General features: G+C 51.2%; 1 protein-coding gene and 1 non-coding gene across 2 annotated transcripts in view; one reads left to right on the top strand and one right to left on the bottom strand.

Moving 5' to 3' along the window:
* The window catches only part of LOC123443554 (CRS2-associated factor 2, chloroplastic), a 48,626-nt gene extending 25,514 nt beyond the window's left edge, over nt 1–23,112 (bottom strand). The window contains exons 1-3 of the mRNA XM_045119974.1: nt 22,299–23,112; nt 4,248–4,375; nt 2,519–2,744 (exon numbers count right to left, since the gene is read on the bottom strand). Coding sequence (XP_044975909.1) covers nt 2,519–2,744; nt 4,248–4,375; nt 22,299–23,106 — 1,162 coding nt within the window. The 5' untranslated portion in view covers nt 23,107–23,112. The remainder of the gene's footprint in view (nt 1–2,518; nt 2,745–4,247; nt 4,376–22,298) is intronic.
* Nucleotides 17,537–17,675, top strand: LOC123445801. Its single transcript, XR_006631172.1, has one exon. It is a non-coding gene; the product is annotated as a small nucleolar RNA Z247 (small nucleolar RNA).
* Nucleotides 23,113–23,336: the final 224 nt, after the last annotated feature.

The following is a 23,336-nucleotide window of genomic DNA, read 5'->3' as shown; positions in this document are numbered from 1 at the left end:
CCTCCTGCAGCGACACCGGCCCTTCCTCCTACTTCGGATGGCCGCCTCCTTCCAGCTTCCGCACAGGTGGCGAAGGTGCTACAGGCGCAGCAGCGTCGCGGCGTCTGACATGTCTTGGTACAATGGACCGGCCTGCCAGAGGAGGAAGCGACTTGGGAGAAGCTCGACGATTTCCGCCAGCAGTTTCCAGATGTTCAGCTCGAGGACGGGCTGTTTGAGAAGGCGGGGAGAGATGTTATGACCGGTACAACGTACCAACGGAGGAGGCCCAATGGGCAGGGTTAATTACGGGCTTAGCCCAAGTTATCTTACCTATCTTAGAAGTCCAAGTTATATTAGAGTCCAAGTTAGAGTCCAAGCTATCTAGGGTTTAATGGAGGCTGTCCTCCTTTATAAACACATGTACCCCTTCGATATTAATGGGACAATAAACAGTATATTCTGTTGTCGTCTCCCTCAGGAGACGAGAGCCCCAAACCCTAGCCGCCTCTCTCTCTCTCACGCCGCGACGGCGCCCAACCGCCGGCGCCGGCGTCCCCAACCTCGCAGCCCGCACTTCCACCCCTACAACCTACGTCCGAGACCTGGTAGAACCCTAGCCTCTACCACTCATTTTCCGTTTAACTAGTGCCATGTGTTACTTAGTTCATGAATGTGTTACCTTCCAAGGAATGTGTCCCGAGATATCTTCAAGGGGTTAGTTCAAAATTAATAAAAAAATGGCATTTTTGATATGGGTGTTGTGTTCCGTGAAAATAATATTTAAACAGGTGTGAATAGGAGAAAAATATGTAAACTAGCACAAACCAGATGGAAACATCTTTTTCTCATGGTTTTCGCCGGTTTTCACCGAAATTTCCATATGATATTCTCCCCAGCCAGCAAAGGTCTTTTCTAAGGAATGGTTTCCATGCTCTATGTTCCTAGAAACACATAGCACTGTAACTAGTGAGATACTGGTATTTTACTTTGCACGTGATTTCGTGATCTTAACCATAGATAATAGAAAAATACGTCAAATATGTGGAGTGCCAACTATATTTTACTGCAAACAAAATGGATACAACTTTGTAGATTACTTGTCGTATACCTCATATATCTCAGATACAACTTTATGTTTTCTTTTTAAATTATACGATGGCTAACAATAAAATCCCTGCTCACCTTATTGCTAACTATAACCTAATTCGATATTAGTTTTAATGTATTTTACATTGCCTCAAGGAATTTTACGTGTGAAATGCAGACTGCTAGTTGCATTTTCTTACATTGCATTTACAGATTTTATGCTGGCCCAAAAACTTGTGTGCAGCCAATTTCAGTAGTTAATTTGCATGCGAGGAATACATGCTCCCGGTAATATCTACATCACCCGCAGAAAAAACTTAGCTAATCTAGTTGGTGCGTGAGTGTTTCCTCAAAAAAAAATTGGTACGTGGGTGCAAGCTGGAGGCAAACCATAATTTTACTTTCGCTAACATTTTTTCTTACCTCACATGGACTTACGTTGCTTAACTACTTTCTTACAGACGTGTGCTGCCGCACAGGTTGGCTGGTGTCCTGTAATTTTACACCATATGCGTTTGTTTCTTATGTGTTGAGTTAGTGGCCGTGGGAGATGGACTGGGGTGAGGAATGAGGATGGTTTTCTTCTTTAAAATCTAGAAGGCCAATAACACTTTTGCAAGAGGCCTCTCTAAAGTGGGCTGGCAGAATCATGGACTAACATAATTCCCTTAATAATTAGCCCTGGTCAATGAGATTTAGTTTTACTTAAAAAGTAATGTATTAAGGCCCTGTTTGGGACCGCTCTGCTCTATCAAAAGCAGCTCCGCTCCATCAAATCCACTTTGGAGCAGTTTCATACAGAAGTTGTAGCTCTTTCAAAGAAAACGTTTGGCTTTTATCCAACTCCAGCTTCACGAATGGAAAATTTGGTGGAAAGGATCTATTTGATTGGATGAGAGGGGAGAAACGAAGGGGTATCCACTTACGGGTGGCAGTGGTAGGTAATTTCGCTCCAACTCCAGCTTCTACAATTTTATGGAGCACCTCATAGAGAGCTTCATAAAAAACAGGAAGTTATACCCTAGATTCTAGTCTTTTTGTGGAGCTGTATATCGTGAAGCTGCCCCGTTTGGCTTATGTTTTCTAGAGTGGAGCTGAATTTTCTGGAGTAGAGCAGTCCCAAACAGGCCCTAAATGGTTGGTAAGGTTCCAGCAGTAAACTGGCACTAACCCAGAATCAGTCATGTACCCCTTTCTGTGTATGACCGGACTGATCCATATTTTGCACTACTTGAAGAGAAATATGTGGACTAATGTTTATTTAATATGCTGGAAACATATAAAGTTGAAAACACAGAAGAAGAAAGAAGAGCAAACTAAAGAAGAGCTGGCCAGTTTTAGTTGGTTTAACAACCAGCCAGGTTCCAGGATTGACCTCAGTTCAACTACCGAAGAAACCCTGAACAATCGTGTAAAATTCAAATCTTCAACCCAACACAACAAATCATACCTAACTTTAAAATTGGCAGTAGAATCTGTCCTCTCCTTCTCATTTCAGCTGCTTCTTCCACTGTAAGTCCTTCAGGAGCTTGCTGGATGAGTTTCGGATAAACAGGAGTGGCTGGCTTCCAAAGCATTAATGGATAACGAGGACGGGTGCGTGGGTTGTAATTTCGTCCACGGTACAAGAAAACAACTCCACCTACTCGTTTAATGACCTTTCCACCTGATTTTTCCTGGAAATACAGATACTATATAGTTAACCTGTCTGAGAGAGCAGCATAGTAAGTTAAGGTGTTTGTGTTAGAAAAATGTGCAAACTGCATTTATGACAATTGAGCTCTTATTCCACTAGCTGCTAAGAAACAAGAATGCCTAAAACCAAACAAGTAGACAAGTTTCCCTGGCCTTGGGGCACAAACTCGTGACTTAAAGGGTGTGCTTATGTTCAAAAAAAGATAAAGGGTGTACCCAGTGCTGAAGGCTCCCACACAAGGTGGGGTCTAGGGAAGAGAATTTCTAGACAGCCTTACCCTTGCATAATAATTCTGCAAAGAGGCTGGGTCAAACACAGGACCTCCAGGCCACAATGGAGAGGCTACCACTGCGCCAGCCCTGCCCTTGTAACTTGTGTGCAGAATAAATTTGTTGTAGCCGAGGTTACTTGGTGGGATACTAGCTGTGCGCAAGAGTGGTTGCAGTTTAGGGGTTGTGGTACAGGAGAAGGGTAATGGGGAAAGATTGGAGAATTGCAGGGGTAGAACAGAAGCATAGGTAGGAACTATATATTTCATTGCTTGACTTGCTTACAAAGGGGGTACATCCTTATATAGACTTTTTAGGTCGTTTACTGTTCACTAAACAGTACAGCTGGGAACTACTACAAAACTGCTCTTTTACAGAGGTATCCCAAACTGACTTGAACACAGATTACTTTAGACTCTGAGGTGGCGTTTGGTTCTCAAGATATCCCTCGGTTGGCTGGGGATAACCATATTTTCTGGGGATGCCATGCGTTTGGAAAGAAGGACGCGATGCATGGGGACAACCAGATTCAGCGAATATTCGGTGGAAAAGTTGGCTATCGATACCCGCGAAAAACTCGTGGATGAGGGCAGCCACCCACGCAAGCGAGCCTCTCTTCCCGCGCCGAAGCGTTTTCCGCCCTCCTTCTCGCCTCTCCCACCCAGGCAAGCAACGGCGGCGGCAGTGGTCTAGATCGGAGTGGCGGCGCTGCTGGTCTCCTCTCGCTCTCTTCTCCACTCTGGTCCGATGTGCGGAGGCGGGTCATGGAGGCGCCGGCGGCAGGGCATGGAGGCGGGGAACGGGGACCTTGCAGAGGCATAGTGACTTTGGAAGGAGGCGTCAGCTGTAGGGCCTGGAGGTGCCGATGGCAAGGAAAACAGGCGCTGCTCCCCTCCCCCTTTCCCTCTCTCAATCTGATTCATATCTCCATTGTTGTTGATCTTTGTGCAGATTCTTCAGTAATCAAAGCAATAATAAACACACAAATGGCTATCCCTAGCCACCTCTATCCTCCCTACCAAACAAAATAATGTGGTTATCCAACTGACCCAACCCCTCACAACCAAATGACCTAAATAATGTGATTCATCTAATGCCAGCTGGATTCTCTTAGATGTTGCAACAAATTGTAGTTCAATTTATATAGATCCTCAGAGAGTGACATCAACACAAGCACATGATCACAACTGAATGGGAAAGTTGTACAAGTATACCTCAAGGTGATAACAAAGGTTGTTCATATCAACAGTCGGTACTCCTCGACATCTCACTTTGCAGACCTCCTGGCGCCTCCAATGGCAATGTATCATCTCCAACATGTTGTGGGTCAACCCATCCCTTCCTACAGCCAATTAATCAGAAAATGCATTATTAGCTCCAGACTCCAATAAGAAAGATTAATTCTGCACAAGCTTATCAAGGAAAAAATCAAGTTGAGTTACGATCCAAATGTCCTAATGTTGTCCCTACCTTAATTCAAATGGAACTTATCAAATACTTTAGAAAGCAAATTTTGACAATGTAGTTCCATCTCAAGGTTTGATTTCCATGTGGAGTATTCTTAGGCATCTTTTACAATTTGTTGCCAAAATTCTAATCTGAGTAACATCGTGATTCTTCGGATCTGCTGCCTCTCGATCCTAGCCCTTAGGGGTGTGGCATTGTATTCTCCGGTATTGCCCTTCTTGGGCTTTTACTAAACCTTCTTTTCTACCAATGCATCAAGACGCAAACTTTAGCTCAAAAAAGTGCAAGCAACAGTAACAAGACAAACATTAAGGATTCTTATCTATATATATATACCACTGCAAAGAGTGGCATATTAGAAAATGTTATTTCACGTGCGTCCAAAGACCCAAATGTCAGTGAAATGAGGCAATTCCTTAATTGCCAATTTTCAGAGTTTTGAAGGCAAACAGTAGGCCTTCCTACTGTGTACATTTATAATGTGCTGTTCTAGTGCTGTACAAAAGGGAGAAAAAAAGAAGGAAAAGCAAGAGATGAACCAAAAAAAGGCCCCCTACTGGCTAATACAAGGCATCCCCTAATTGTACAAAAAGAGATGTTAAATGAATGCGTCCACCCATGCCTGTACGTCTGAGTAAGTATTTCTCTTTGCTCTGTGAATGACGAAGTGAATGTCCTTTTTAAATCTACTCCTGCATCTGTACAGGCTTGGAGGTGGTGTCTCAGAGCAGTAATGCGTTGCTTGATAGGCATCTGCTGGGTTGTCCAAGAAGGGCAGAGGTAACTCCAGCAGGCTGTAGCAAATGGACATTGCAAAAACAGGTGGTCTCGAGATTCAATTTTGTGAGCACCACACATGCCACAGGAGTAGTCAGGGAACTGTCAACGTCCCAGGAGGATCCCCCGGACCCGTTAAAATGCGCCGACCCGACGCCGTGCCAGCCCAAAAAGTGTTGGCCACTTGGCGAGCTGGAGCCAGGGGCAATTTTCATGCCTCCCGAGCGCACTCACTGGGCACCCCCCGTCCTGAGCACCAACGTCAACCAGTCGGCCCCTCTGTCCCCGGGGTGGATGGCCAACCAATCTTCGAGAGCTGGGGCGCCCTGGTAAGATCTTGCCGGGTCAACATTCGAGTTTCTCTTGAATGTGGCCATTGATAAAAATGCAAAGGTGCCTTTCTTTTTTGCAGTCTTTGGGGCCATTGTATCAGATCCTTCTAATTTTCATAAAATTAAAACCAACAAGGAGTATTGCTGTATCTATATCAATTCACAGGTGAGTTAGGGTTTGACACAAATAATTTGGGGTATCCAATCAAATCTAACAGCTCAAACAGTTATTTGCATATATGAAAATTATGCCTTCATTGCACATTAATCCCTTAACTACACCATAGTAGTTTCACAACCCCTGCTTTCAAATTGTAAGAAATCGGACACACGATGTTGGTGAGAGATGTTCCTGTTCCGATGAAAGCTGGTATTGTGATGGCTCCGCTCCGCTCCGCCCCCTGCTCCACCTCCACCTCCTAGCCTAGCTCCCCCGCCTCGCCCGCCGCCGTCCCCGCCGGCTAGCCGCCCCGCTCCCCTCCTCCCTCCGGCCCTGCGCCATGGGCGCCGTCGCTGCTGACCCTGTCGACCGTCGAACGACCCTCTCCGGCGAGCGCGTTTCCTACGGGGAGCGCTGGAGTAGCTCGGAGAGCGAGTCTTCGACGCGGTCGTACAGAGACGTCGCACGCACGCCGCAGCCCACCGCAGCTCCGTCGGCCGCTGCCGCGCCTGCTGCTCGCCCGGTCGTCAAGGACCGCCTTGGCCCCCGCTCGGAGGTGCATCGCGTGTCGGGAGGACCCGTGCTCGATGCCGATGGCTTCCAGCAGCCCCGTCGCAAGCACCGTCGTCGTCGCCCGCGCCAAGACGATCTCCCCAACCCTTCGTCCCCGCCGCGCCGTCGCAGCCCATCCCCGGAGGAGGTCACTGGGCTCTGCTTCCGTTGCCTCGACCACCGGCACCGAGTGCGGGACTGCCCCAACGACATTCGGTGCCGTCGCTGCCTCGCCTTCGGTCACGCCTCCCGCGCCTGCGGTGGTCGACGCTCTGTCGATGCGTCGCCGCAACCCCCATGCGTGGACGCGGCTGCGCAGCCTCGCCCCCCTTGCGGCACTGTTGCCAGGGCCTCCCCACCCGCCGCGCGCCGTCGGGTGGCTCCCCCGCCACCTCCGCCCCTGGCTCCCTCGTCGGCCCCGGCCCGACAGCCGCCCCTGGATGGCCCTGCGCGCGTCATCATGGCGCAGACGGTGGAGATGGACGAGGCCAAGCTGGTCCTCAGCCCGTGCGATGGTGGCCTCCATCACGGGCAACCGGCCGCGGGTCTCCACGGACGAGGTGGTTGGGCTGCTCCTCAGTTCGCTGGAGCTCGCCGAGGGCAATCTCACCGTGCATGCGCACCACCCCGAAGACTTCCTCATCATCTTCTCCTCCCTGGCAACCATGCGTCGGCTCAACAGCGAGCACTTCATCAGCTCGCCTCGCTTCGCGCTCTCGCTGCGGCCATGGTGCAAGCTGGCTCATGCCGACGCCGACGAGCTTGGGTATCGCGTGGAGCTGGAGCTCCGGGGCATCCCAGCCCACGCATGGCTCCGTGATGGGCCTGTTCCACCCGCGCCAGCCGCGGCTGCTGAGCCCCTCGTTCGCACCGGCCCGCCCCCGCTCTCCATCCTGCAGCTGCCCGTGCACCGCGATGATTGTGGCGCCCCCGCTGTCATCTCTCACGCGTCCATGCCAGGGCGATTTGCCTCGCCCCCGATCACCATGCAGTGACCGCGCAGCCGGCCACCCGCGAGCCAATCCAGGACGTTGGGCGAGTTCCTGGCAGCGGCCACGAAGCAGGCCGCCGTCTCCTGGGAAACGACCACGGCCCCCTCTGAACTTCAATCCCAGGCGTGGACGTTCTGCTGCTGCCGCGGCGCCCGCTGTTGCACCGCCCAGGGCCGAGAGGAGAGCTCAAGTGCAGATCCTGCGCACCCTCGGCATTGTTGGCATCAACCAGTCGATTTCCCCCGCCGAGATGAAAGCCTACGACGACATGTTCGCCACCCCGATTCAGCTGCCGGTCCTGCAGGCCATCGCTGCCCTGCTCGACAGGGAGATCCCTGCATGCCTCGCGCCCGCAACCAGTGATGTCGTGGCCTGTGCGAGCTAGCGCCGCTGGATCGCCATCAGTCGACCTCCTGCTCATGGATCATGGTCTGCAGGTTGTTGTGTGGAACGTTAGGGGTCTTAACTCGCTCGCTAGGCGCTGCGCCATTCATTCACTTCTCTGTACCACTCGCGCGTCCATTGTATGCCTCCAGGAAACTAAGATGGCTTTGATCTCGTCGTCCATTGTGCTGGACACCCTTGGGTCTCAATTCGATGGTTCCACTTACCTCCCGGCCGATGGCACGCGTGGCGGCATCCTCCTCGCCTGGAAAACCCGGGTTGTCACGGTCTCCGATCTCCTGTTCACATAGTGCGCTGTGACAGCGAAGGTGTGCGCGCCTAGTGGCAACCCTTGGTGGCTTACTACGGTCTATGGCCCCCAAAGCGACCAAGACAAACTGTTGTTCCTGCAGGAGTTGCGCGACAATCCCGCTGCCAGCCCAGGCCCGTGCATGTTGTGCGGGGATTTCAACCTCATCTATCGAGCCTCGGACAAAAGCTCAGGTAGCCTGAACCATCGCATGATGGGTAGGTTCCGTCGCACCATCAACGACCTCGCCCTGAAGGAGGTCTATCTCAATGGGAGCCGCTTCACGTGGTCAAACGTGCAATCGCCGCCCACGCTTGTGCACCTCGACCGGGTCCTCTGTACCGCGGATTGGGAGGACAGCCATGGCGAGTGTCACCTCCGCTGGCTGGCATCCGTCGTATCCGACCACTGCCCATTGCTGCTGGACTGCTCGCCTATGCCCTCGGCTCACAACCGCTTCCACTTTGAGGAGTATTGGTTGCGCCTCGACGGCTTTCACGATATGGTGGCCACGGCTTGGGGATCGGTGACTGACCCTGATCCCTTTCGGCGGCTGGTTAGGCGCTTGCAGGCCACAGGCCGTGCCCTCACCAGCTGGAGCGCCAAGTCTACGGGCAACATCAGGGACAAGCTCGCCATCTCCCGTGAGCTGATTTCGCGCTTTGACCAGGCGATGAAGGTCCGCGCTCCCCCCCCCCCCCCCCCCCGGGAAGACTGGCTGCGCAAACAGCTCAAGATGGCCTATCTCGGCTTGGCCTCGCTCAAGCGCACGATTGCCCGGCAGCACGCTCGCATATCCTTTCTCTCGGACGGCGGCGCGAACACGAGCTTATTTCACAGGCAATGCACGTATCGCCGGCAGAAGAACGGAGTGCACAGCCTGCTCGTCGATGGGCAGGTGCTCTGCGAGCATGAGGAAATGGCCCAGGCGGCATTCGCGCACTTTGACGGGCTGCTGGGCACAGCCCCCGACCGAGCCCACACGCTGGACCTCGAGCAGCTCATCACGCCTGCCGACCTGGAGAGCCTGGAGGCGCCATTCAGCCCAGAGAAGATCTGGGAGGCGGTCAGGCGCATGCCCGCGCACAAGGCGCCAGGGCCGGACAGCTTCACCGCGGAGTTCCTGCGCGCTTGTTGTCACATCATCAGGCAGGACATCCTCGAGGTCTTCGAGCTGCTCTACGCGCTGCGCGGACACGGTTTCAACAAGCTCAACCAAGCGCTGCTAACACTCCTGCCGAAGCGCGCCGACGCACACAGGCTTGGCGACTACCGGCTGATCTGCCTGATCCATATTGTGGCTAAGCTCTTTGCGAAGGTTTTGTCCTTGCGCTTAGCTCCGAAGTTAGGCGGCCTGGTGAGCCGCTACCAGAACGCCTTCATTGCCAGACGCACGCTCCACGACAACTTCATCCTCGTCCGGCAATCCCTCAAGCTGCTTCACCAACTGGGCGCGCCGAGAATTATGCTCAAGCTCGACCTCACTCGGGCCTTTGACTCCATATCATGGCCCTTCCTCTTCAAGGTCCTGCGCCAATATGGGTTCGGAGCGAGATTTCGGGAGTGGCTAGCCATCCTCCTATCGTCGGCCAGCACCCGCGTCATGCTCAATGGTGTGCCCGGCCACCCGATATGGCACCGCCGCGGGCTGCGCCAAGGTGACTCGACATCCCCGCAGCTCTTTGTCCTGGCTGTCGACACGCTCGGCCGCCTCATGCAGCGGGCCCTCCAGACCGGCATCCTTCGGCGCCTTCACCCACGCCGCGATATTCCGGCTATATCGCTCTACGTCGACGATGTGATGTTGTTCTGCCACGCCACGACCGATGAAGTCCTCGCCGTGAAGAGCATTTTGGGTGCCTTCGGTGCAGCCTCCGGACTCCACGTGAAGTACGGCAAGAGCTCCGCAACGGCGCTGCATGGTGACGAGTCGAGTGCTGACTTGCTGGAGATTCTTGGATGCTTGGCGGCGGACCTGCCTGTCACATACCTTGGCATCCCGCTCACCAGTCGGCGCCCCTCCGCGGCCCAGATGCAGCCGCTTGTTGAAACGGTGACTGGGCGGCTCCCGACGTGGAAGGCATGGCTCATGAACAAGGCCGGACAGCTGGCACTTGTCAAGTCGGTGCTCAGTGCTATCCCCATTCATCAACTGCTCGCCCTTGCGCCTCCGAAGAAAACCCTGAAGTAGCTTGAGAAGATCCAGCGAGGTTTCCTTTGGGCCGGCCGCGAGGCCGCCCAAGGAGGGCACTGTCACGTGAATTGCCGCCGGGTCTGCCGACCGATCGAATATGGTGGACTGGGTGTCCGTGAACTTGAGCGCACCGGGCTCGCCCTCAGGCTCAGATGGCTATGGCTCTCGAGGACGGACATTGACCGGGCTTGGCAAGGTCTGGACTTGCAGTTCACCCCTGAGGAGCGCGGCCTCTTCCACGCCTCCACTACCATGCTGCTCGGGGACGGAGCGACGGCCCTTTTTTGGGAGGACCGCTGGCTCCACGGTCAATCCATCCGCGAGCACGCGCCCCTGCTGTACCTGTGCATCCCCAAAAACTGAAGGAAATCGCGGATGGTGGCGGAGGGCATCGGCGGTAATGCATGGGCGCGGGATATCCGCGGAAACCTTGGCCTGCAAGAGATTAGGCAGTACCTTAGACTATGGCTGCTTGTGTCGCACACCACTCCGCCGAGCCGGACAAGCTCGTCTGGAACTGGACGACCAATGGCATCTACACGGCGCCGTCATGCTACCGGGCCACCTTCCACGGATCTATAACCTGCCGCTCGTGGAAGCTGATTTGGAATGGTTGGGCGCCGCCGAAAGTGAAGTTCTTTCATTGGCTCGCCAACCAAGACCGCTCCTGGACCGCAGAGCGGCTCGCCCGCCATGGCCTTCCCCATCACCCTCGGTCCCTCCTTTGTGACCAAGAGCCGGAATCGATCCGGCACCTGCTGCTCACATGCCCATTCGCGAGGCAGACCTGGCATGAGATCCTCTCCTGGCTGCGCCTGCCAGCTCCGGCGCCAGATCAGGACGCCACGCTCCAGGACTGGTGGCTTCGGGCGAGGGACGCCACGCCACACCCGCTTCGCAAAGCGCTGACCTCGGTCGCACTCTTGGTGCCTTGGATGATATGGAAGCATAGAAATGCGTGTGTTTTTGACCATGTAACCCCGTCGCTTGATGAGCTCGTTGACAAGATCAAGGACGAATCCCGATGTTGGGCAAAAGCCGGGGCAAAAGGGCTCAAGATAACCCTGCCTCCATCCTAGGACGTCCATTGATCCCCTTGTAACGTTGATGTACTAGCCTCTTAGGAGGATGTAACACCCCCCCCCCCCTCTTTTCAATGCAATGAAACGCAAAAGCTTTTGCGTTTTCTCGAAGAAAAAAAAGAAATCAGACACACCTATTTCTTGTTGTTTAGTCCCCACGCTATTGCTGACCCTACTGTTAAACGAACTGCATGCTGAACCTGCACCTTAAGGCGTGACATATGAGGACTCAATAGGAGATAGAGAGAGAATTATGGTTAGGTAGTTTGTTGTAATCTTGTTGTAACCGAATCTATCTTATCTCCTCCTCTCTTGTTCCTCAAGTTAAGTATTCCATCACTGTACGCGGTTCAGGGCTTCGCAACCCCGCCTATAAACATGCAGCGCATCCCCTCGCACCGAGGTAAGATGCTTAAACCAATCGTTACATGGTAATCAGAGCCTCCCTCTTCCACTACATCTAGTCCAATTCCATCCTCATCCACCCCTATAGCTCGCCATGTCTTCCTCCTCCTCCAGCCTCCCGTCGATTGGTCTCACGGGACAAGTTACGAAGAAGCTCGCCAGGACGAACTACGTCCTCTGGCGTGCTCAGATCACGCCGCAGCTGCTTGGAGCTGGTGTCTTCGGCTATGCCGAAGGTACGGTCAAGGAACCGGATAAAAAACTCATCACCAAGGACAAAGACAGCAAGGAGGAAGCCGTCGCCAACCCTCTTCACCAAGCTTGGGTTCGGGAAGATCAACAAGTACTTGCATATTTGCTGAATAACCTGTCCAGAGAGGTTCTTGTCCAGGAGACAAACATCCGCAAGGCGCATGAACTATGGACTGCTGTGGCGAGCATGTTCTCATCGCAGTCCAGGTCGCGCATCAACAACATCCGCGTGGCCCTCTCCAACGCACAGAAGGGCACACAGTCTGTGGGCACATACTTCGCCCACATGCGCTCCCTCGCTAACGAACTCGCCGCCGTCGGGAATGTACTAATTAACCTAGTTATAGTCTAAACGTACACGTGTGTCCTAATTTGGTTAGTATTGCAAACCGAGTAGGATTAGTAGTAGTATTGCAAACTGAGTCGGTTTGCAGTAGGCCTAGTTTAGCAATATATATACGTATACCCCTGTGTAGTTTTTGTATCAGATCAGATCAAAGCAATACAGAAGTTTACCAGGCTCGAGACGAGCCTGTAGCAATACTACATCGATCGGTTTCTGGTTGAGTTACGAATCGCTGCGATCCGCCGGATACGTACGATCGCTAGCTTAGCTAGCTTTGCCAGGAATCCATCCAGCTGTTTGCTAGATTGCTTGCTAGCTTGCACGTACGTTTGTGTAACTCCTGGGTAGTTTTGTTCTACGGTTCAAAAACCAACAATTGGTATCTAGAGCCTCGACGATCTACGATGACGGACAGCGACGCTGAGTCGGTCAAGTCCGGCAAGGGCGGTGCCAAGGCGAACAAGAACGGCGACAAGGTGAAGAAGGGCGTCAAGTCAACAACCAGTGGTGGAGGAACGAGCGGCGCCAACGTCCAGGCGCATCGCAACATCCCCATCCAGTACCCGATGCTCACCGACGCCAACTACGGCGTGTGGGCGGTGAAGATGAAGATTATTCTCCGATCTCTTCGAGTGTGGGAGGCCATCACGGACGACGACGTCGACGAGGAGCGCGACGAAGGTGCCATGGCCGCCATTGCCCAGTCTGTGCCGGATTCCGTGCTGATGACATTGGCGGAGTTTGAGACGGCAAGAGAGGCGTGGAACGCACTCAAGGAGATGAGGATCGGAGAAGATTGCGTCACCAAGGCTCGGGCACAAGTGCTGAAGCGCCAATTTCACAAGTTGCAGATGGAGGAAACTGAATCGGTGAATGACTACGCCATGCGTCTTACTACTTTGGTGGGAGAGATCCGCACGCTTGGTGCAAAGCTCGATGAGACCGAGATCGTGGAGAAGTTTTTCAGTTCAGTCACTGATAAATTCACGTACATCATCGGCACGCTCGAGCAGCTTTACGACATCAACGACATGACCATAACGGAGGCGATCGGACAATTGCGGACATGGGAAGAGAATGCTCGTGGCTGTCGGAAAGGCAAAGGAGGAGGTAGTGACCAACTCATGTACTCGCGCGCAGATTGGGAGGCCCCAAGTAGCAAAGGAAGGCGTGACGGTGGCGAAGGCTCAAGCAACACGAAGGGCGATGGACAAACCGGAAAAGGCAAAGGAAAAGGCAAACCACAAGGTCGTGGTAAGGCGGGCCAATCTAAAGAGCAGAAACCACGGAACTTGGAATTGTCCGAGGTCAAGTGCTATAACTGCAATAAGATGGGTCACTTTGCGAAGGATTGTCCAAAGCCTAACAAGCGGGAGATCAAGGCAAATTTGGCAAAGCAGGAAGACGAAGGTCCAGGTCTTCTGATGGCCGAAGTTTGTGATCTCGCTGAAACGGTGGTTGTGAAACCAAGCCGGAAGGTGCTACTTCATGAGGAAAAAGTGACATCAAAGTTATCCGGTGATCAGAACGTGTCGTGGTATCTCGACACGGGTGCCAGTAACCACATGACGGGGTGCAAGGAGAAATTCCTCGAGCTGGAATACGATGTTGAAGGCTCGGTCAAGTTCGGTGATGGTTCAGCTGTGGAGATTTGCGGGCAAGGATCTGTCCTCTTTGAGGGTCTCACAGGCGAACATCGCATACTCACCGGAGTGTACTACATCCCACGGCTGCGCAACAACATCATCTCTATTGGGAAGCTTGACGAGAATGGATGCAAGGTGAATATCGAGAGCGGAGTGATGACGATCTTCGACAACCTCCGAAACGTGCTAGCTCGTGTTAATCGCACACGAAATAGGCTCTATATCCTCAACCTTGATCAATCTCAACCGGAGTGTTGGCTTGCCAAGAGTGATGATGATTCGTGGTTATGGCATGCTAGATTTGGACACATTAACTTCGACGCCTTGAAGAAGATGTCAAAGATGGAGATGGTATCCGGGATGCCAGTTATCGACCATGTTGATCGAGTATGTGACGGGTGCTTGGTTGGAAAACAGCACCGCAGGCCATTCCCTGCTCAGTCTACCTATCGTGCAAGTGATGCAATCGAGCTGCTCCATGGTGATCTATGTGGCCCTATCACCCCGGCAACTCACGCTGGAAAGAAGTATTTCTTCCTTGTGGTAGACGACTACTCGAGATATATGTGGGTCATTCTCCTACGATCTAAAGATGAGGCGTTTGAAGCGTTCAAGAAGTTGAAGGCTGCAACAGAGATGGAACACAAGCTGAAGGTTCGCGCTCTATGGACAGATCGCGACGAAGAGTTTACGTCGAATGAGTTCAACGACTACTGCGAGAAGATTGGCATAAAGAGGTTCCTCACGGCACCTTACACGCCGCAGCAGAATGGGGTCGTTGAAAGGCGCAATCGAACCGTCGTTGACATGGCAAGGAGTTTACTCAAGAACAAGAACCTGCCGGGGATTTTTTGGGGAGAAGCTGTCTCGACGGCGGTCTAACTTCTCAACCGGGCTCCAACGAAGGCAGTGATCGGCAAGACTCCGTATGAAGCAATTTACGGACGTAAGCCGAATGTGTCTCATCTACGGACGTTCGGGTGCGTGGCACATGTGAAGACGGCGGAACCACATCTCTCAAAGCTTGCCGATTGTAGCACCAAGATGGTGTTCATCGGATACGAGAGCAGTTCTGGCACCAAGGCATACCGTTTCTACGATCCACAAACCAAGCGTCTACGGATTTCACGCGACGTCGTGTTTGAAGAAAACCAAGCGTGGAATTAGAGCGCCGCAGCCGACGATGCTCCAAACAGTAACATATTTGCAGTTGAATTTCCAACTGACGATGATGCAGGAGAAGATGTCCAGGTGGTTGGCAAGACGCAGAACCAAGGTGGCCACAATGGTAGTGATCATCATGGTGCCGACACCGACGACGACGTGCATAGGTCGCAAGGAGATAGCGACAACAAAGCGCACGACACGGGTGGAGATCTCAACGACAACATCGACAACGAGGCGCATAGTGACGATGACAATCAAGATGATGGTCATGATCACGACGACTACGCCGACGACGCGGATGACGATGACACGCCCGAGACTCAGCCATCTTCCTCAAGTGCATCAACATCGACACAATTTGTGTCACCTCCTTCGCAAGCCACATTGGACTCCTCAGGGCCTCGTCGCTACAAGATGCTCAAGAAAGTCTACAAGTACACAAAGCCAGTTACGCTCGAGTACTCCGGACTATGTGTGTTCGGAGTTGAGGAGCCGGCGAACTTCGTAGAGGCGAGCAAAAGCCGTAGTTGGACGCACGCCATGGATGAGGAGATGAAGGCGATTGAGAGCAATGGCACGTGGACTTTGGTAACCCGTCCTCTAAACCAAAAGGCGATAGGTTTGAAGTGGGTTTACAAGTTAAAGAAGGACACACAGGGTGCCATTGTGAAGTACAAGGCAAGACTCGTTGCAAAGGGCTACATTCAACGTCAAGGAGTTGACTATGATGAGGTGTTTGCACCGGTTGCTCGAATCGAGACGGTGAGAGTGCTCCTAGCTTTGGCAGCACAAGAGGATTGGAAGGTTCATCATATGGATGTTAAATCCGCTTTCCTCAACGGCGATCTCACGGAAGAAGTGTACGTGGAACAACCCCTCGGCTACGAGGAGAAAGGCGAAGAAGGGAAAGTTTACAAGCTCAAGAAGGCACTTTACGGGTTGAAGCAAGCGCCAAGAGCTTGGAACTCAAAGTTAGACCGAAGCCTGGTCTCGCTCGGGTTCAAGAGATGTCCCCTCGAGCACGCAGTCTATACAAAGAACTCCAAAGGCTCAAACCTGCTAGTTGGAGTTTATGTCGACGATCTGATTATCACCGGAGATAGCGTACAAGAAATTGAGCGTTTCAAGGCGCAAATGAAGAACAAGTTTAGCATGAGTGATCTGGGATTACTCAGCTATTACTTGGGCATCGAAGTGAAGCAAAGCGCCGGAGAGATTTCCCTATGTCAATCGGCTTACGCGGTCAAGTTATTGGAGAAGTGTGGCATGTCAGATTGCTACGCGACACAAGTTCTAATGGACCAACGTCACAAGTTGAGCAAGCGTAGCTCAAATCCGCCGGTGGACACCACAATGTATCGAAGCGTTGTGGGCAGCCTGAGATATTTGGTGCATACCCGACCAGACTTGGCGTATTCAGTCGGGATCGTGAGTCGTTTCATGGAGAATCCGACAACCGAACACATGAGCGCGGTCAATCAAATTCTACGCTATGTAAAAGGCACAATTAATCTTGGCTGCACGAACAGAAAGGGAAAGGAAGGATTGGTCCTTCGTGGATATTCAGATAGCGACATGGCAGGTGATGTTGATGACCGAAAGAGCACAACGGGCATGGTTTTCTACCTTGGCCCGAATCCAATTAGCTGGAATTCTCAGAAGCAAAAGGTGGTGGCACTGTCTTCATGCGAGGCAGAATACATAGCGGCAAGCACGGCGGCTTGTCAAGCAGTGTGGCTAAGAAGACTCCTAGCTATTCTTGCAAAGCGGGAGGTGCAGAAGGTGTCATTGAAGATTGACAACCAAGCTGCAATCTCATTGTGCAAAAATCCGGTTCATCACGAAAGGAGCAAGCACATAGATACCCGGTTCCACCACATCCGGGAGTGCGTTGAGGAAGGGATGATAGAAGTTCTGCATGTGAATACGAAGGACCAGCTTGCCGATATTTTCACCAAGTCCCTCGGTCGACAGAAGTTCATCGAGATGAGGAAGAAAGTCAGAGTGCGAGCAATGAAGACACATCAACAAGGTTAAGGAGGTGAATGTAGTAATTAACCTAGTTGTAGTCTAAACGTACACGTGTGTCCTAATTTGGTTAGTATTGCAAACCGAGTAGGATTAGTAGTAGTATTGCAAACTGAGTCGGTTTGCAGTAGGCCTAGTTTAGCAATATATATACGTATACCCATGTGTAGTTTTTGTATCAGATCAGATCAAAGCAATACAGAAGTTTACCAGGCTCGAGACGAGCCTGTAGCAATACTACATCGATCGGTTTCTAGTTGAGTTACGAATCGCTGCGATCCGCCGGATACGTACGATCGCTAGCTTAGCTAGCTTTGCCAGGAATCCATCCAGCTGCTTGCTAGCTTGCACGTACGTTTGTGTAACTCCTGGGTAGTTTTGTTCTACGGTTCAAAAACCAACAGGGAAGCCGCTGGATGATGACAAGATCATCTCCTACATCGTCGCAGGCCTGGAAATGGAGTACCAGCCGCTGGTGTCATCCCTTGACGCTCGCATCGAACCGGTCAGGCTTGACGATCTCTTTGCTCAGATGAGTAACTTCGATCAACGCATGGCCCTGTTCCATGGAACTGGCAACAACGCTGGTTTCAAATCTTCTGCAAACGCTGCCTTCCAAGGTGGCCGTGGTGGTCATGGTCACCGCGGCGGTCGGTCCTCTTCCAAGGGCAATGGTGGCGGCAACTTCAGCAACGGTAGCGGTGGAGCTCAGCGCGGCGGTCAGTCCCCCTCCAACAACAATAAGGGTCGTCGCAAATCCACCAAAAACCGATCGGACGCTGTTAAGTGTCAGATCTGTGGCAAACTTGGGCACTCAGCCAAGGATTGCTGGTACCGTTTCGAAGAAGATGACGGTAACTCCTCCCAAGATGAGAAGGTCGCTAGTGCTGCCGAAGCTTCCTATGGAGTAGATACAAACTGGTATGTGAATAGTGGTGCCACAAACCCACATCACCAATGAGTTGGAGAAAGTCACCATGCGTATAAAATACCGTGGCCAAGACCAAGTGCACACAGCAAACGGATCAGGTATGAGAATTAAACATGTTGGTCATACAGTTATTAACACTCCTCGCCGAAAGATCCATCTAAGAAAAATCTTGCATGTCCCTAGTGCATCCAAAAATCTTCTTTCCATTCATCGTATAGCCATCGATAATCACATATTCCTCGAATTTCACCCTTTCTTCTTTTTGATCAAGGATCAGGCAACGAAGAGGTAGATGTGTTCGAGGGCTTTATCCATTGATTTCGGAGTTTAGAAGATTAAATAAGCAAGCTTATGGTGTCACCAAACTCTCCTCGGCAAGGTGGCACGATAGACTAGGGCATGTATCTTTTTCTTTAGTTGAACGATTGCTTAGGACGAATAAGCTCCCATTTGTTGGAGAGCGCAATGTTGAAACAATTTATGATTCTTGTCAAAAAGCAAAAAGCCATCAATTGCCTTATCCGATCTCTACCAGTATTTCTACCAAACCTCTTCAACTCATTTTCTCTGATGTATGTGGTCCTGCCCCAAGTTCAGTAGGTAGACATACTTACTATGTTAGCTTCATTGATGACTTTAGCAAATACTCATGGATTTATTTGCTTAAGAAAAGATACGATGTGTTTCAAGTATTTCAAAACTCCCAAGCTCTCGTTGAATGAAAATTTGATAGCAAGATTATTGATGTCCAATCTGATTGGGGAGGGGAATATGAAAAACTAAATTCCTTCTTTCAAACACTTGGGGTATCTCATCATGTGTCATGTCCTCATGCTCATCAACAAAATGGGTCTGTTGAACGCAAGCACATGCACATAGTTGAAGTTGGGCTCTCTCTACTAGCCGGTGCATCCATGCCTTTAAAATTTTGGGATGAAGCTTTTTCAGCCACTGTGCATATCATTAACATGCTGCCTAGTAGAGTCATCAATAATGAAACTCCCATCGAAAGACTCCTTCATGAAAAACCTGACTACACATCTCTCCGTGTCTTTGGGTGTGCTTGTTGGCCCAATCTTTGACCATACAACACTCGTAAACTCAGTTTTCGATCCAAGCAATGTGTCTTCCTAGGCTACAGTCCCCAACATAAAGGTGTCAAGTGTCTCGACATTTCCACTGGACGCGTATACATCTCTCGTGACGTGGTCTTTGGTGAAGGGAAGTTCCCCTTTGTTGATCTCCACCCAAACGCCGGTGCCTTACTTCGCAAAGAAATCCTTCTTTTGCCTCCCCATCTTGTTGGTGCTAGTGAGAACAATAACTGTAATGATCACATGTTGCCTAATAATTCTCATATTTTGTCTCAGCTTTGTGATGATGCAGAACAAACCCCTGATGACGCTGGTGAAGACACAGGCCAACTTGGGCATCATTTCATGTGCAGGCCTCCCAGGAGCACATCTCCCTCGAGATCGTTGTCGTGCCTGGCACGTCAGGTCTCCAGGCGATCGACTGCAGAATCCCCGCCTGCTGCCTCGAGTGACAGCGATGTGCGGGCCAGCCCGCATGCAGAAGCCTCTGCACCAACTACGCGGCTTGACGTGCCTCGACCGTTGGCCGCCAACAACCCATGCTCCTCCTCGAGCGGCGCATCGATGAATCGCTTCCCCGACATGCCTCGCTGCTACGCTCGTCGATCGCGCCAGCCGACTGAGCCGACCAATGCGGCGCCTCCTATGCCGGCAGATCAGCCTTTGTCCCAGGAGCCGGGCTCGTCTGCGCGTGCTGCCGCTCCTGTGCTGAGCTCGGCTGCCCCAAAAGATCCAACCCCTGCGGCGCCTGCTACAGCATCCTCCTTGGGATTGCCCGGGGGATCAGGTGGTTCCGGTGATTCAGGTGCTTCTGGTGGTTCGCCTGAATCCTCTATGCCAACACCTTCGACACCACCACGTACACGTCTACAAAAAGGGGTAATCCAACCTGTCAATTATAAACATGTTTTCAAATTTGGCCTTGCCTGCTCAACAGGAGAACCACAAACTCTTAACGAGGCATTCTGTGACACACGCTGGAAAACAACTATGAATGAAGAATACAAGGCACTGCAGAAAAACAAAACTTGGCATCTAGTTCCTCCAGAGCAAGGTAAAAATCTCATTGATTGCAAGTGGGTATTCGGAATAAAGAAAAGATCTGATGGAACTATAGATCGCTATAAAGCAAGACTTGTTGCAAAAGGCTTTAAAGAATGGTATGGCACAGACTATGAGGACACTTTCAGTCCAGTTGTTAAAGCTGCTACTATTCGCCTTGTTCTATCCATTGTTGTTTCCAGGGGATGGAGCCTCAGGCAACTAGATGTTCAGAATGCGTTCCTTCATGGTATTCTGGAAGAGGAAGTGTATATGAAACAACCTCGTTTTGAAAGCAAAAACTATCCCTCTTATGTGTGCAAGCTTGATAAAGCTCTTTATGGACTAAAGCAAACTCCTAGGGCATGGTACTCTCATCTTAAGTCAAAAGTTGCGAACACTTGGTTTTCTTCCTTCCAGATCTGACACATCATTGTTCATTTACAATAAGTCAAAAACATCCATCTTTGTGCTCATTTATGTTGATGACATTATTGTTACAAGCTCATCTAATGATGCAGTGGCCGGCCTGTTAAAGGATCTAGGTGCTGAATTTGCACTTAAGGATCTAGGAGACTTGCACTATTTCTTGGGGATTGAGATAAAGAAACATGGAGATGAGCTTCATCTTTCCAAAGAAAAGTATGCGACTGATCTTGTAAAGAGAGCCGGGTTACAAGGCTGCAAAGCCTCGCCAACACCCTTGTCCAGTTCTGAGAAGTTATCCCTTACTGAAGGTGAGCTTTTGAGTCAAGAAGATGGCACTAAATACAGAAGCTTAGTAGGTGCACTTCAATACTTGACCCTTACTCGACCAGATATTGCATTTGCTGTTAACAAAGTATGCCAGTTTCTTCATGCACCAACCACAACTCATTGGACTGCCGCAAAACGTATAGTGAGATACATCAAAGATCCTATGAATGTTGGTCTTACTTTTACCAAGTAATCATCTACCCTTGTTAGTGCCTTTTCAGATTATGACTGGGTAGGAGATATTGATGATAGACGCTCCACAGGAGGTTTTGCAGTTTTCTTTGGGCCTAATCTCATCTCTTGGTGTGCAAAGAAACAAGCTACTGTCTCTAGATCAAGCACAGAAGCAGAATATAAGGCACTTGCAAATGCTACGACAGAGATTATCTGGGTTCAGTCTATGCTAAAAGAACTTGGTATAAAACATACTCAAGCTCCATGTCTGTGGTGTGATAAGCTTGGTGCAACTTATCTATCTGCAAATCCAGTATTTCATGCAAGAACCAAACATATTGAGATAGATTTTCATTTTGTTCGAGAAAGAGTTGCTAGCAAAAGACTGGAGATTCGGTTTGTTCATTCAAAGGATCAAGTTGCAGATGGCTTTACCAAAGCTTTACCCACACGGAGTTTTGAAGGGTTCAAGCGTAATCTCAACTTAACTAAGTTGTGATTATGGGAGGGTGTTAAACGAACTGCATGTTGAACCTGCACCTTGAGGCGTGACATATGAGGACTCAATAGGAGATAGAGATAGAATTATGGTTAGGTAGTTTGTTGTAATCTTGCTGTAACCGAATCTATCTTATCTCCTCCTCTCTTGTTCCTCAAGTTAAGTATTCTATAGTTGTACGCTGTTCAGGGCTTCGCAACCCCGCCTATAAACATGCAGCGCATCCCCTCGCACCGAGGTAAGATGCTTAAACCAATCTTCACACCTACCACTCAATACGATGTACTGTCATTTTCATCAATCCAATGATGTATTGTTACCAAAAAAACTATTGTCTTATTGTTTTTAATGTTATTAAAATTCAGCTAAGTTTACCAATTTAACATCTGGTAGCAATATTATACTTCTTGGATTCATAGTTATACATCGGACAAAACATGCATTTGCAAGTATAGATGCATGAGATGAGAACCTAGCATGCACATATATTTCTCCTTTAGATACCACATCTCTCACTTCAACCTGAAGTCTGAACAAATGGCAACAGCAAATATCTTCTTGTCTTGTTGTTCTTGAGAATATAATACGTAGTTACTCCCTCCGTATAACTGTAGTTGGGGAGAACTAGTTTAGTTCTCCCTAACTATAATTATATAGGTACGGAGGGAATACTTACCAATGTTGAGTTGCCGGTTATGTGACATATGAGGCTTGACGAGCTCACGCGTCTCAGCTGAGGTGAGCGGCTCCCCGAGGACCTCCTCCCGGCTCCTTCCGTCGCCGAGGCTCACCCTGGCAAAGTCCAGCTGCCTCCTCCCCCTCACCTCCATCATGACCCCGTGCGGGCTCGCTGTTCGTGGCGGCTCCTGGCCAAGCGGCGTGTGCAGCCGCACGCCCCTTCGCCGGGCCTTCTCTTCCTTGGTCAGCAGAGGTGCCTTCCCGGTCCACGGCCGCGGCATGGTCGGCGGGGCGAAGGGCAGGAACGGGGGTTCCCGGATGGCTAGCGGCGCGGCGCGGGGCACCTCGGAGTAGCTGAACTGAAAGTCGAACGGAGCACCGGGGAGACGGAAGGTGACACCGGTAGGACCTATGACGACAGAGCGCCCGGCGGCGGCGTCTGTGGGGTCTGTTGTGAGGAGGGCCTCGCCCTTGCCTGTGGCTGCGGCTGGGGGCACAGGCTTCCGGTAGGAGGTACGTAGGTGGGGTGCGCGGAAGGCAGGGTTGGCGTGGGTGGCTCTTGGAGCCGGCGTTGCCGCTTGTTCTTGGAAAGGTTGCCGGTGATGGTTCTCGGGGTGCTGGCGGCGAGGTGGGATGGGAGGGAGAGGGACGGCGCGGCTCTTGGGATTGTGGCGGTTAGGAAGGGGAGGGGGGGGACAGGAAAATAGGTTGGCCCGACCAGCGGGGGAGGGGACGGGACGCTGCGGCGGCGGCGGCATGGCGGGAAGTGGTTTCCGTAACGGAGGGACAAGAGAAGGAGATAACATACTCCCTCCATGCTAAAATTAATGTCAGAGCTGGCTATTTTACGAAAAAAAACCTTGATTTAATCCGACACAACCCGCACTCTCTTCACGCATGTCGCTGTAATCGGACACAACTCACAACTCTCTCCTTGCTCATCGGCCGACGGCGCAGCTCCCTACGCCGCGCCGCGCCCTCGTGCGTGAGCACCCTGCATCGTGCAACTCTCGTGCTCCTCCTCTCGGACAGAAGC

The sequence above is a fragment of the Hordeum vulgare genome, chromosome 3H (genome assembly GCF_904849725.1).
Source record: "Hordeum vulgare subsp. vulgare chromosome 3H, MorexV3_pseudomolecules_assembly, whole genome shotgun sequence".
NCBI lineage: Eukaryota > Viridiplantae > Streptophyta > Magnoliopsida > Poales > Poaceae > Hordeum > Hordeum vulgare.
Note: the sequence above shows the minus strand (reverse complement) of the source record. Positions and strands in the feature narration are given on the sequence as shown.